We start from the raw sequence: 14,570 nt of genomic DNA on the forward strand, positions 1-14,570 counted from the left end.
TTGTAACTACTATACTTCTAGACGATAAAATTGCTTTAGATCATATGTTAACAAAAAGAGAAAACACACATGTAGTGAGCAATAGCTCCTGTTATTTATATATTAATACCACATCAAAGGTTAAAACCTACTTTGATGAAACTAGATAACCAGCTACCTGGCTACAAGTCTCCCCAGAGTGCCAGGCCTAGACTGGCTTTCAGGCTTATTCTCCTAAAAAGAAATGAGATCTATTTTGTCTATTAACGTTTAGGTTGTCACGCCTCCCAATACTTCTAATGGGGTCTGTTACACCTACATCAATCACACTGGGCTAATAGAAGACGACATAAATTATATATATGACCACACCAAATGGCTCCATTCCTTTAAACAGGGTAACCCAAGCACTGACTCTATCTAGATCAGGATAAAAATTACTACCAAACACATGGCTCTTAATCCTGCTTGGGCCCCTGGCTACAATAATTCTTTTTTTTTTTTTTTAATTGATGGCAGATTATTATTTTTTAAAATTTATTTATTTTATTTATTTTTGGCTGCATTGGGTCTTTGTTGTTGCATGCCAGCTTTCTCTAGTTGCGGCGAGCGGGGGCTACTCTTTGTTGCGGTGCGCGGGCTTCTCACTGCGGTGGCTTCTCTTGTTGCGGAGCACGGGCTCTAGGCGCACGGGCTTCAGTAGTTGTGGCATGCAGGCTCAGTAGTTGTGGCTCGTGGGCTCTAGAGAGTAGGCTCAGTAGTTGTGGCGCACGGCTTAGTTGCTCCACGGCATGTGGGATCTTCCCGGACCAGGGCTCGAACCCGTGTCCCCTGCATTGGCAGGCGGATTCTTAACCCCTGCGCCACCAGAGAAGCCCTACAATAATTCTTTTACTAATCTTTGGCCTCTTTTTTTAAACTACTTGTTAAGTTCTGTCTCTTCCAGATTACAATAGGTTCACATCAAGATAATGATGATGCAAAGATTCCAGCCATTTCTCAGAACAGATCCTGCCAAAACAACAGAAGTCACCCTGGGGCCCTTAATAAGACAGGGCAAGAGCTCCATGACCCCAACTAGGTAGGGTCTACGAGCCCCTTGCCAACCTGAAGAAGCTACGGAAGACAGACCGTCGTCCCTCATCATCCCAATAAAGATTTCTTGGGGTTCACATCTCTCAGGGGGAATTTGAAATAGGAGATAGATGGGCCCCTGGGCCGGACAGCTGGTGTTTGTCAAGAGGAGCAAAACGGAAGTTTTGTCCTCAGCCAGACCAGAACCCGCCTGTTTCCCTTCCTCCATTGTTATGGAGGGAATGAACCAGCAGTGGGGAATTTGTTGCAGCACAAACAGAAATGAAGTTTTCCCTCTCCTGAGAACAAGGAAAATAAAGGGAACAGTAAGCAGGCTAGAGAAGAAACATAACCTGGCCTGAAACAGTTAAATCACTCCTAGTTTGTTGTTTTTTCTTTTTTAACTGTTACTAATCTGTAGTTTCTGTAAATAGATCTGTACTTCACAAAGCTAACCTATTACTCTTTAACATTATGTGAATTACATCCTGCACTCCCTTGTAGCAAATCACCCCTTGCATCATTTGCATTTCAGAAAAAAGGTCACAGGCCGATAACCCAGAGACAAACGGACCCAATTACCGGGCTGCCTGACATGACCCAGCTGTGACTGTTTTGAAATAATGCAGGAAGAAGAATGCAAGACCTTCACTACTTTGATCCTTATCGTATACCCCCGAGCCCCACATATAAAATCTTCTCCGATTCCCGAAGCAGGGGGGACACAGTTCTTGAGGCCCTAGGCTGCCGTGTCTTCCCTTCTGCCTGGCAGAAAAATAAAGCCATCTCTGTCTTCCTCCAAAATCTCTGTCTCCGTATTTCTGTTCAGCATCGGTGCACAGGGAAGCCGGTATTTCGGCAACAACCACGAGACTAAGCTCCAGGAGGGCAGGGGCCACATCCGTCTGTCCGCTGTGGAGTCGCCAATTGCTTGGCACCTAGATGGTACGCAGTAAACATTTTCTGAGTAGATAAATACATGTATGTCCCATGAACCACACCATCTCCTTGGTCTTGGACAAAGACTAATTCAGAGGATTAATGCATGAACCAACCTTTAGTATCAAAGAAAAATAGCCGCAAACATATTTGGTTCCACTCTAACATTTCCAGAACCCAAGTCCCCCAGCCTGGACGAGCCAGGATGACTCAAAGGCAGGAACCTTCCCCAGAACACAGCTGGGCTAGTGGGCGTGGCCCACACCCGCCTAGAGGGAGAGGGAGCTATTCTGATTCCTTCACCTGCGGCCCAGAAACTGTTTATCTTCCTTCTTTATCAAACTAAAGGTTCACAATTGTTCAAGCAGAAAAGAAAAACAAAGGAACTGCCTTCAGCACACAGACAGGTGACACTGCAGAGGGAGAGCTAGCCCTGGGGCTGTGACATCCGGGTTCAGGTCCCAGCTGTGCTCCCCAGTGAGTGGAGTGCGGACCTGGGCTGCCTCTCCAAGCCTCTGTTTCCCCATCTGTAAAATGGGGCAAATATTTCCTATCTCGCGGGGCTAATGAGAGGGCCGAGCGAGACGGTGGGTGAAGGTGCTGAGCGCTGAGTGATGGAGCCAAGACTGTTGACCAAGACTGTGAACAGAAAGCTTGTTAAAGGGGCACTTCAGTTGCCCTACTATACATACCCTTCTCTTCCAAGAACCTGACCGTGTCTAAATATCCTCGAAAGCATAGCTCTCCAAGCACCTGTGAACAAATCAAGTAAATTAACTGCAGGGGGCAGTCACTAAGCGCCATTCCTTTCAACATCACCTGAAGACGGCAGACCCAAAGCCAAGAATCCTCCAAGCTCCAAGCCGCTGCCATGTGCCCACCGCAGCCACTGCAGGGTGGGACAGGGCTCTGCTTTCCTGCAGGACTCAGCTTGAATGACACCTCCTCCGTGCAGCCCTTGCTGGCACCCCAGCAGGACGGGTGCTGGTTCCTCTGGTCTCCCTGGGTCCCTGGACGAGCCTCCACCCTAACAAATACCAGGGCCTGATCTACTTGTCGTGGGACAGTAAGAGCTGCCTCCTTTGCTGCTCTGTGTACAAACCACACGGGCAAACCAATCCTGCTGTCCAGCCTTCCCTCTCCCCATGAGCACACGCTGCCGTATACGTTGCATGGCACGGCCTTCCTTCTCCCCAGAACACTGGCACTGTGCAGATTCTACCAACTTTCTTACTATGTTAGGGTGATAAGGTCCACCACGCTACAGCGACAATCAAAAAAAGATTAAACTGGGAATTCCCCAGCGGTCCAGTGGTTAGGACTCTGAGCTTTCACTGCCAAGGGCCCAGGTTCAATCTCTGAAGATCCCACAAGCCAAAAAAAAAAAAAAAAATTAAACCACCAAATGCAGTGTAGTTCTTTTTTTTTTTTTTTTTTTGGCTGCACTGGGTCTTCGTTGCTACGCGCGGGCTTTCTCTAGTTGCGGCGAGCAGGGACTACTCTTCATTGCGCAGGCTTCTCATTGTGGTGGCTTCTCTTGTTGCGGAGCACGGGCTCTAGGCACACGGGCTTCAGCAGTTGTGGCTCGCGGGCTCTAGAGTGCAGCCTCAGTAGTTGTGGCGCGTGGGCTTAGTTGCTCACTCAGCAGGTGGATTCTTAACCACTGTGCCACCAGGGAAGTCCTGCAGTGTAGTTCTTGACCACGGATGCAAATAAGAATCATTGGGATAATTAAAAAAAAAAATCCTACTATCCAGGCTGCCCATACTTAAGCCATAGCCTCTGGAGGTGGGATCTGAACAGCAGCGCTGTTTAAATGCCCCCAGGCCCCCTCACCTTGAGATCCGCAGGGAATAGCACCCGGGTTAATAGGTAGATGTTCTCTGAGCAGAGGCGTAGACTGAGCTTGGTGAAGTCCACGTGAAGAAAGTTCGTGGACTTGACTTTGGGGCAGATGTCACTCTCCCCATAGAAGGGGGAAACAGTGATGGTCGTTTTGGTATCAAAGAAGGGTATGCTGTCACTCACTCCTCCATCTATGTATCGCTTTTAAGGGAGAAAAAAAAAAAAAGGACATACTGTCAGAAGCTCTGGGCTGGGGTTTTCTGTGTGTTTCAGATTATGGCCAGAGGCTTCTCAGAGCCGCAGGCAGATGCGGTGAGGGGCTTTGGGATCACTCTTTCAGTAAATCCCTACTGAGCATTTCTGTGCCAGGCCAGGCTATAGGCTGGCGCTCAGGGTCGCCACATGCGGCTGTGTAGTTTGCACACTGCACGAAAAAGCGCCTGGCCAAGAGGCAGACGGAGGCTGGCGTCTGGCCCACGTTGTGGCGGCCAAGTCCCGAGCCCAGGTGGGCGCCCCTAGGCATATGCATGTAATTTGCTTAGACCAGGGGTGCTGTGCACACTGGGGACAGAGTGTGATGTAGACCTGGCCCTAAGGGAGACAGATGGTCATGGGTTCAATTCCAGAGGCCCCTTGCTGCTTGAGGAGTTTTGGACAAGACACTTAACCTGTGAGCCCGTCCACACCTGGGAAATGAGAAGCAGCGCTGGGGACTTAAATGACACAGTGAACCTGGGACTTGAGCTCTCTCAAAATGGCATCTTATCCCGCAACAAAGGTGCATTTGGGGTAAGTACTGTGAGAATCAGTTTTCCTGTAGCCATATCCTTGAACAACCTTAGGGCCCACGGCCAGGCTGGGGCAGGCAGGTTTTGGTACAATTTGGACTGAGTCTACACCTAGGAAACCAACGTCTAGAATGATTCCCAAACCCACGACCATCACAGCCCAGCTGTTGGTGCCCACAGACAGGGGGGGCCTTCAAATATCACAACTGGGAGAATTTCCCCAGCCAATCCTTCCAAAGGGAGAAATCTCAGGGCACACCTTGGCCTAAAATAAGTCCAGAAAAGAATCAGGCACGTTCAGCCATGGCTTAGCTATCAAGAGATTCTTGCCTTGAGTCCAAAAATGATTAGATGTGCACACACAGCAGTATTTTCTAAATTGTTGCCATATGATTTCTATGGAAGATACAGGAAGGCATCAAAACCCTCACTGGCAGAAAGGGACACAGGACCAAATGTCGGGAATCTTTAGTTAAGACTGAGGAGGGAAGAAGCAGGTGACTATTTTTTTAATTATCATTTATTTTTTAAAATGAGTTTTTATTGGAGTAGAGTTGATTTACAATGTTGTGTTCGTTTCTGCTGTACAGCAAAGTCAATCAGTTATACATATACATATATCCACTCTTTTCACTCAAGGGATAAGGTCCAATGACTCCTCTGTCCTGTATAATTTTCCCTCTACCCTGAACTTTTCTACAGGAACGTTCTGAGTTTGCTCAGTGGAACCTCAACGCTTTGCTCTGATTTTCAGCAGGTTTCATCTGAGTACACTGAGAGGGGTGACTGTGTGTGCACCCAGCTGCAGCAGCCTGGGGTAAATGAAAAGACAACAACAATGACAAAACCACCCATATTTACCGAATACCTACCTGTGCCAGGCTCTATGCTGCATCTTCACTGCATTATCGCATGTAATTCCCACAACAACGCTACGACTGTGCACTATTATTAACCCTCATTTTTATTAACCCTCATTTGCCAGTTCAATCTCAGAGAGGTTAAGAAATGTGTCCAAAGTAGTCCAGCTAACGTGGGCTAGAGCAGACATGCGATTCTAGGTTTGTCTGCCGGGCTGACGCTGTTAGAATTGCAGGTGATCACTTCATGGTTCCAGGCCTCAGTTTTCTCATCTGTAAATAGGGGCAACTATGTGTCTGTCCCGGGGATGCTCTGGGGCATGAGTGAGGCTACGTGTAACCTGCCTTTGCAACTTGCTTTGCAACGTGAGGACCGTGCTGCTCTTAAAGCATGAACCAGGAGGGTTTCTAAAGTGCCTTCCTGCTGACACACTGGGATGTTGTGTCTTCTCTCCCACAGCTGCAACAACCTGAACTGTCTCCAGACATCGCCAGATGTTCCCGGGTGGGAGGACAGAATCATCTGATAACTGCTGCCCTAGAAGGAGGCTGCCAGGTGGTCCAGCACAGCCCAGCATCCAGTCCAGAGCCTGCAGGACAAACACCTCAACTTCTGTTTTTCCACCAGAGGCAGGGCTCAGGATTAGCCACGTGTGTTTACATATTTGTTGAATGGAACCAAATCGCAGTCCTGTCGGCAGCTTCTGCCCGAAGCCACGGGTTGAAAAGGATAGAGTCAGACCCAGAGAGGATTATAACCCTCAACCCCTAAGAATAAAGCCTTATTACCGGGTTTCCCTGGTGGCGTAGTGGTTAAGAATCCACCTGCCGATGCAAGGGACATGGGTTCAAGCCCTGGTCCGGGAATATCCCACATGCCGCAGAGCAACTAAGCCCATGCGCCACAACTACTGAGCCTGCGCTCTAGAGCCCACGAGCCACAACTACTGAGCCTGCATGCCACAACTACTGAAGCCCGAGCACCTAGAGCCCGTGCTCCAAAACAAGAGAAGCCACCGCAGTGAGAAGCCTGCACACCGCAAGGAAGAGTAGCCCCCGCTAGCCGCAACTAGAGAAAGCCCGTGTGCCCCAACGAGGACCCAATGCAGCCAAGAAAAAAAAAACCAAAAACTTATTACCTTAAGTGAGTAACTGACTCTTAAGCATCTTATACCTTAATAGGCCACTGGGCACCTGTTTCAGTGCGCATGTGAAGATTAAGTGAATTGTGAAAATGACTATACTAACCAAAGCAATCTACAGATTCAAAGCAATCCCTATCAAACTACCAATGGCATTTTTCACAGAACTAGAACAAAAAATTTCACAATTTTTATGGAAACACAAAAGACCCCTAAGAGCCAAAGCAATCTTGAGAAAGAAAAACGGAGCTGGAGGAATCAGGCTCCCGGACTTCAGACTATACTACAAAGCTACAAAATACGGTACTGGCACAAAAACAGAAATATAGATCAATGGAACAGGAGAGAAAGCCCAGAGATAAACCCACACACATATGGTCACCTTATCTTTGATAAAGGAGGCAAGAATATACAATGGAGAAAAGACAGCCTCTTCAATAAGTGGTGCTGGGAAAACTGGACAGCTACATGTAAAAGAATGAAATTAGAACACTCCCTAGCACCATACACAGAAATAAAGTCAAAACGGATTAGAGACCTAAATGTAAGGCCAGACACTTAAAACTCTTAGAGGAAAATATAGGCAGAACACTCTATGACATAAATCACAGCAAGATCCTTTTTGGCCCACCTCCTAGAGAAACGGAAATAAAAACAAAAATAAACAAATGGGACCTAATGAAACTTAAAAGCTTTTGCACAGCAAAGGAAACCATAAACAAGACGAAAAGACAACCCTCAGAATGGGAGAAAATATTTGCAAACGAAGCAACTGACAAAGGATTAATCTCCAAAATATACAAGCAGCTCATGTCATGCAGCTCAATATCAAAATAACAAACAACCCAATCCAAAAATGGGCAGAAGACCTAAATAGACATTTCTCCAAAGAAGGTATACAGATTGACAACAAACACATGAAAGGATGCTCAACATCACTAATCATTAGAGAAATGCAGATCAAAACCGCAATGAGGTGTCACCTCACACTGGTCAGAATGGCCATCATCAAAAAATCTACAAACAATAAATGCTGGAGAGGATGTGGAGAAAAGGGAACCCTCTTGCACTGTTGGTAGGAATGTAAATTGATACAGCCACTATGGAGAACACTATGGAGGTTCCTTAAAAAACTAAAAATAGAACTACCATACGACCCAGCAATCCCACTACTGGGCACATACCCTGAGAAAACCATAATTCAAAAAGAGTCACGTACCACAATGTTCATTGCAGCTCTACTTACAACAGCCAGGACATGGAAGCAACCTAAGTGTCCATTGACAGATGAATGGATAAAGAAGATGTGGCACATATATAAAATGGAATATTACTCAGACAAAAAAAGAAATGAAATTGAGTTATTTGTAGTGAGGTGGATGGACCTACAGTCTGTCATACAGAGTGAAGTAAGTCAGAAAGAGAAAAATACTGTATGCTAACACATATATAAGGGATCAAAAAAAAAAATGGTTCTGATGAACCTAGGGGCAGCAAAGGAATAAAGACACAGACGTAGAGAATGGACTTGAGGACATGGGGAGGGGGAAGGGGAAGCTGGGACGAAGTGAGAGAGTGGCATGGACATATACACACTACCAAATGTAAAATAGATAGCTAGTGGGAAGCAGCTGCATAGCACAGGGAGAGCAGCTCAGTGCTTTGCGACCACCTAGAGAGGTGGGATAGGAGGGTGGGAGGGAGATGCAAGAGGGAGGGGATATGGGATATATGTATACATACAGCTGATTCACTTTGTTATACAGCAGAAACTAACACAACACTGTAAAGTAATTTTACTCCAATAAAGATGTTAAAAAAAAAAATTCCCAAAATCAAAAAAAAAAAAAGATTAAGTGAAGAGCTTACCTTACAGATAACCAGCTAATTATTCTACACGAAGTTGGTTTTGCTGCCCAGAGAGCCTGGAAGGGGGCCAGCTATGGAATCTCTGTCTGAAGGCTGAGAGGCAAAAAGGCTCCGCGTTTGGGGGCAGGTCTCAGGGGCCCAGGGTACTTGAGCCCACTGCCTCTTTTTTTTTTTTTTGGACACTTAGCTTGCTGGATCTTAGTTCCCCAACCAGGGATCGAACCCAGGCCCTTGGCAGTGAAAGTGAGGCGTCCTAACCACTGGCCCACCAGGGAATTCCCTCAAACACAGTTTACAAGCGGACTTACCACGCCTCTGAAGGAAGGGGGGATCAAGCCACTGATGAAAGGCACGAAGGAGGAACAAAACAAGGCCTGTGAAGACAAAAGGGAGTGAAACCACAGCCCAGAGCAGGCTGCCTTTTGTTCCCCTGGGTCTTTATAAGCCTTCTCCAAGCAAGAAGAGCAACAAGCCTGAAAACACTCTTGGCACAGAGGAGGTGTTTTAATAAATGGTTGAATGAACATGAACCAACCTACACACTTATTATTTCAGGCCCAAGTATCAATTCTCTAACGACACCGTCTGCAGACTTTAGCTTCTTGCCCCTGCTCCCCACGAGGGTCACACTGGGCCATCAGAGACAGAACCAAGAGTTGGTGACTACCTGACTGACAGGGAAGGGGCTAGATCAGGGCTTTGCAAACGCTGACGTTCATCAGAATCACCTGGAAAGCTTGGCGAACCACAGACTCGGTGCCCCACCCCTAAGGTTCTGATGCTGCAGGTTGGAGGTGGGGCCTGAGAGCCTGCAATTCTAACAAGCTCCCAGGCGATGCCGCTGCTGCTACTGCTGGTCCGGGGCCCATGCTTTGAGTCGCGCCATGCTAGCGAGCATTAAGCAGGATGTAACACTGATGCAGTGAGAGAAAGGGCTCACGTGGGAACGCACAGGTGCTGGCTGCCTAGAAAAAGCCTCCACAAACAAGGTCAAGTGGAAGATGACACTGGCTGCTGAGAAGCTGCTGGTTATAAGCAAGCAGGCTGCTTGCTCGGAGGGACCTGTGTTAAGTGAAATGATATCCAAGTAATTCTCATAAAAGGCATCAGCCAAACTAAGTGGTATTTTCATAGTGCCAATGAGCTTCTCTGTGCTAGAGGCAAATAAGACACACTCCCACCCTTGTGGGACTTCACTGGAGGGGTCCTCATTAAGGAACAGGCATCACTGGGAGGAGGGACCCATGTGGGACAAGGTCCCTGGAGCAAGAGGTCATAAGCCAAGTCTTGAAGGATGGGGAGGTGTTATTTGAAACTGAAACTGTCCTGGAACACTCCAGTTTTGCACACGCTCTGGACCAGACTGCTGGATGCACTCAGAGTTGATATCACCCTGGTACAGGAAGCTAACCAGCATCGTGGGCAACCAGGTTATTTTGCATCTTAAGAAAAAAACGGGGCAGGTGGCCTACGACAGCCCTTTCTTTGTTGCTTCTGAAATGAAATGGTCTTTATGACTTGACAACACCCAGATAAGCAAACTGCTTACGTCCACGACTTCGTCTTTGGACCGAAAATCAGACACCAGCACATTTTCTCCATCGGCCACTCTGGTGAGCGAGATGACAATTCTGCCCGAGAGGAGCTGGTGGACGTTGTCCGGGAGGTATCTCTGGAGACCATCTCGGAGGTGCTTGCTCAAATTGAAGGCCGGGTGGAGGATGCCAATATTCCGACTCCTGGCGCTCCGGACAAGGTCCATGAGGGCCTGCAATGTCTGCTCTGGGCGGAGAGAGACAAATATACAAAGGAGTGTACCACCCTGGAGATGGGAATGCTTTGTGGCAGGACCAGAAACCTGGCGGCAGGGAAGCTGCTGACCTTTCCCTTTCTCTAGGCCTGGGCTGTCTGATCCGGCAGCCACGTGTGGCTCCCGGGCCTGAGATGCGGCTAGCCCAAACTGAGACGGGTAAAAGACACGCTGGATCTCAAAGGCTTAGAACAACAAGAACAACAACAAAATGTAAAACATCTCATGAATAATGTTTTATATTGATTAGATGTGAACATGATAATATTTTGGCTGAACTGGGATAAATAAAATTAATTTCACTTATGTCTTTTGCTTCTTCCATGTGGCTACTAGGAAATGTAAGATATGCTTATTTCTGTTGGTTAGCGCTGCTCTAGGCCCTCCCTGGCCACAGGAACGAGCCTCCAGAGGCCCAGTGAGCCCTCTCCTCACCTCCATCCCTCCAGCAAGGCCAGAAGCCAGGCAGTCACAGCGTCGGAGCTTGAGCACGAATGGGCCTCACGCTGCAGGGAGCAGAGAGCAAGTGCAGCCCTGGGCCTGAGTTTGAATCCTGCCTCTACCTCTTACTAGCTGAGCAACTAAAATAAGCCACTTCACCGCCTCTCTGAGTCTCAGACTGTATGTCTTTAATGTGGGACCACACTCAACTACCTTTTGGAAATACAGAAGATTAGATACACTACAATCTATAGGTGCTCAACCCAGACGCACCTAATGAACAACTAGACTTAACTTTTAACCTCTAATGTCAGAACTACCAGACCATCCAGTGGGCACAGGGCACGTGCATACTCCATCTGACCTCACTCACCGGCCTGGTCCCCTCTGGCTGGTCTGCGCTGCCCTAGCAGGCAAGAGTACCTGTCCCAGCCCGAGCCCTAGTCATCCGTAAATCCTGGGATGCAGAAGGCCGGACACACATCAGCAGGTCCCGACCCACTTCTGACCTCCACTCAGCTCTCCCTGCACATGTGGCCCCACTGAGCCCGGGCAGAAGGCACAAAATTGCACACAGCTGGCTGGTTCTGCCAGTCTCTCCTGCCAAGTCAGCCTGGGTCTGGAGGCGCTCTCAGGAGCCCCGCCCAAGTCACAGGCCCTGGGAAATGCTCCCTGGCGGTCCCCAAGTGAGACAGGCAGTTAAAGCAGGAAACTGGGGCTCCCAGAACCTCCAGAGTAGTTCCTGCCAGGACCTCCAGATCCACTTTCCAGGGACTTGGTGGTCCCGAGCCTCCCCCTGCAGGACACAACCCCAGGCTGCACCTGTCCTCTGCCTGTTAGGAACGCCCTCTACGCTGGAGTCAGGGCACCTCACGTGCTGGGGTCTGTGCATTTGAATCTGGTCCCAAATCAACATTTGACCATGTGGCTGTCTCCAGGTCACAACCCTGGGACACAAGGGTTGGCTTTTATCACTGCTCAAGCCCAAGATGACCAGTCTAATCCTCCTTGAGGTCACATTTCCTGCCCTTTGCTCCTCTCCCCCCTCGATGGGGAAGGCGGCCACGGTGGCCTCTCCCAATCCCCACCTCTCCATCAGCCCAGGGTCTGCTCCCTGATCCTATCCAATGGCAGGGCTGTGCTTACTGGCAAGGGATTCCTGCTGGCAGTGTCCGACACAGCAGTTCCTGGGTAGAGCAAAGAGTAAACCGTTAAAGAAGCCCAGACAAACAGGGGCTAATGAAAAGGTGCATTATCTTCCTGTCTGGGGACGTTTGGATGCCAACAGCTCCATGCTGCCACTTGCTCCAGGCCCTGCTCCCTGGCTAGGATCCCAGGCCAAGGATGTCATACCCTAGTAATTTAGGCCAGCTGGCCACAAGCCCCAATCCGCCCCTCCCACTGGTACCCACGAGTACAGAGATGCTTCATTAGGACAAGATTCAAATGCACAGGGCCTCGTTTCCAGGGCACTGAGCAGGGGTGTGGTGGGGAGGAGAGGAGGGGATGTGGGATGTCCAGCCCCCAAGAAGGGTCTCAAACACCGGAAAAGGAGGAGACAACTTTCCTACCTCCCCTCACCTCCCTCTCCCCCGCTCCACAAAACACCTCTCCCCAACCCCCTTTCAATCCAAACCAGCAAGTTGCCCTCTACCTGAGAGGCACCCAGCCGCCCCCAGCGCTCCCACGAGGGCTGGGCGGAGATCAAAGGCGCCCGGGGCCGGGGGTCTCCAGTCCCTCTGGTCCCCAGAGGGAAGAAGGAACCCACCCTGGGCCACAGGCCAAAGCCTCCTTCCTGGCCTGGCCGGAAGCAGGGCAAATCGGGCCTCCGCCCCCCGCTCCCCTCGCCCCGCGCCCCCACCCAGGCGTCGCGCTCCCTCCTCCCTGTCGCTCCTAGACAACCTGGCTCTCAGTCCCGGGCTGGGTCGGGGGGCTTTCTTCAAGCCCGGGCGCCAAAAGGGAGTCGGGGCGAGGAGGCGCTCCGGATTCCCACACCCAGAGGAGCTGCCCACCCGGCGCGCCCCCCTCCCAGGCCCGGCAACAGAGCTCCCCGGCGCGGGGCAAAAAGACGCACTGGAGGAGGCATCTGTCTGGGGAGACCCCGGGTGTGCCCCGCAGTTTCCGTTTCCAATCCCGGCTCCACCGCGCGCCCCCTCCCCGCGCGGAGCCCCGCGGCGGCCCGGACCTACCCAGCGGGACCCCAGAGAGGAAGAAGGCGCAGTGCAGCGCCCCGGCCGAGGCCCCGAAGAACCTGCGCGCGTTGCGGAGGAGGTGCGGGGCGCGCTCGCTCAGGCAGCGGGTCACCCCGATGTGGTAGAAGCCCAGGAAGCCGCAGCCAGCGAAGGACAGGCTCCAGCCGCGCTCGGGGTCGTACATAGCGGCGGCGGGTCGGGCGTCCGGGGTCCGAGAGCGCCGCGGCTCTGCCCGGCGTCCACTCTGGCTCTCAGCCGGCCCGGGTGCACTCACCCCAGGCATTCCCGGCGTGACGTCACCCGGCCGGCCCCGCCCCCGCTCGGACCACGCGAGGCAGCCGGTGGGCCGCCCAATGCGGGGGCAGCACGCGGGCGGCGGAGGGCTGGGAGGGCCTGGACCCGGGCAGAGGAGAGGGGAGGACCCGTGCCCGCGTGAGGGTGGAGAGAGGTTTCCGACGCTCCAATGACAGTGGGTCTCCTGGAGAGAAACAGCTCCCTTTCCGTTCCTTTTCATCCCTTAAACCAGGGAGAAACTAACAGTGGCCCACTTAGGTTCTTAATATCTTTTTGACGCTTTATCATTTCCCTTTTTACGAGTCAGCAAGCCTTCAGCAGACACCAGCATCTAAATAGAATTTCATGTCTTTGATTTCCTGCAGGTTTTTGTATGATGTCTTCAATTCATGGCAAGCGGTAGAGATTTTTCATTTAATGATAATGACACGAAGCTTCCCTTTCAAAGTTTCACTTCTAAGTAAAAACTGTGAATAACAGGTGCTTGGTGCTGGGAGGTGGGGTGGGCCGTGCAGGACCATGGGAGTTCTGGAGGCTCAGGCCTGGGTGATTCCTGGTGCCCTTAGGAAGTGTCTAGGATCCCCTTGACCTCTGTGTCCACACTGCACGGAGCATTTCCAGAGCAGCCCACACAGGGAGGTTAGGCCTTTGCCCAGAGTTGCACAGCCAGCAACCCAGGTTACTGGGCCAACCTACCCGCTGTTTTGTGGACAGAGAAGCCCCCTCCCTTCTCCACCAAGGCCCACATGGAGTGCAGAGTGTGGGCTTTGGGATCAGGCCCCACCTCCCACGCCGTGTCCTCGTCTGTAAAACGACGGGTGGAGATGCTGCCAGGATTCCAAATGTCACCTGTGAGGCCCCTGGACACATGGGTTATGCATGACCCTCCCACCCACAGAGCTTCCCAAGTCTGAGGCATCCCCTGCTTGGGCTGAACCTGTGCCTGGAGGTGTCAGGGGGCCCAGGATCAGGGCAGAGGCTGAGGCTGGGCTGCCTCAGGGACTGCAGACCCCCAGGGTGGGTCATTCTGTCTCCCATCTATGGACCAGAATCCCAGGGCGTGGATGCTGCAGGCCCTAGTGACCACCTGGGCCAACAGCGACATCACACAGACACTTCATAGATTGAGGCCCAGAGCGAGGAAAGGGCTGGTCCCTCTGTCTGTCCCTGACCATGTTGGCTTTGCTGGGTGGGGGGGGGGGAGGGGGGGCAGCGCTCATAGGCCTGTCTCGGCTGACTGCCCTCCACACCCACCCTACACTCAGGGCTGGGACAGGAATGAGATTTCTGGGTGGGAAAACTGAGCCTGTTGTCAGGGTCAGCTGGGGCCACAATCT

At 51.0% G+C, this 14,570-nt stretch overlaps 1 protein-coding gene across 1 annotated transcript in view; it reads right to left on the reverse strand.

The window, feature by feature from the left end:
* PNPLA3 (patatin like phospholipase domain containing 3) overlaps positions 1 to 13,222 on the reverse strand; it is a 28,001-nt gene extending 14,779 nt beyond the window's left edge. The window contains exons 1-5 of the mRNA XM_061206173.1: positions 12,937 to 13,222; positions 10,046 to 10,278; positions 8,805 to 8,870; positions 3,829 to 4,038; positions 2,685 to 2,745 (exon numbers count right to left, since the gene is read on the reverse strand). Of these exons, the coding sequence (XP_061062156.1) occupies positions 2,685 to 2,745; positions 3,829 to 4,038; positions 8,805 to 8,870; positions 10,046 to 10,278; positions 12,937 to 13,222 (856 nt within the window). The remainder of the gene's footprint in view (positions 1 to 2,684; positions 2,746 to 3,828; positions 4,039 to 8,804; positions 8,871 to 10,045; positions 10,279 to 12,936) is intronic.
* Positions 13,223 to 14,570: the final 1,348 nt, after the last annotated feature.

The sequence above is a fragment of the Eubalaena glacialis genome, chromosome 11, assembly GCF_028564815.1.
Source record: "Eubalaena glacialis isolate mEubGla1 chromosome 11, mEubGla1.1.hap2.+ XY, whole genome shotgun sequence".
Classification (NCBI taxonomy): domain Eukaryota; kingdom Metazoa; phylum Chordata; class Mammalia; order Artiodactyla; family Balaenidae; genus Eubalaena; species Eubalaena glacialis.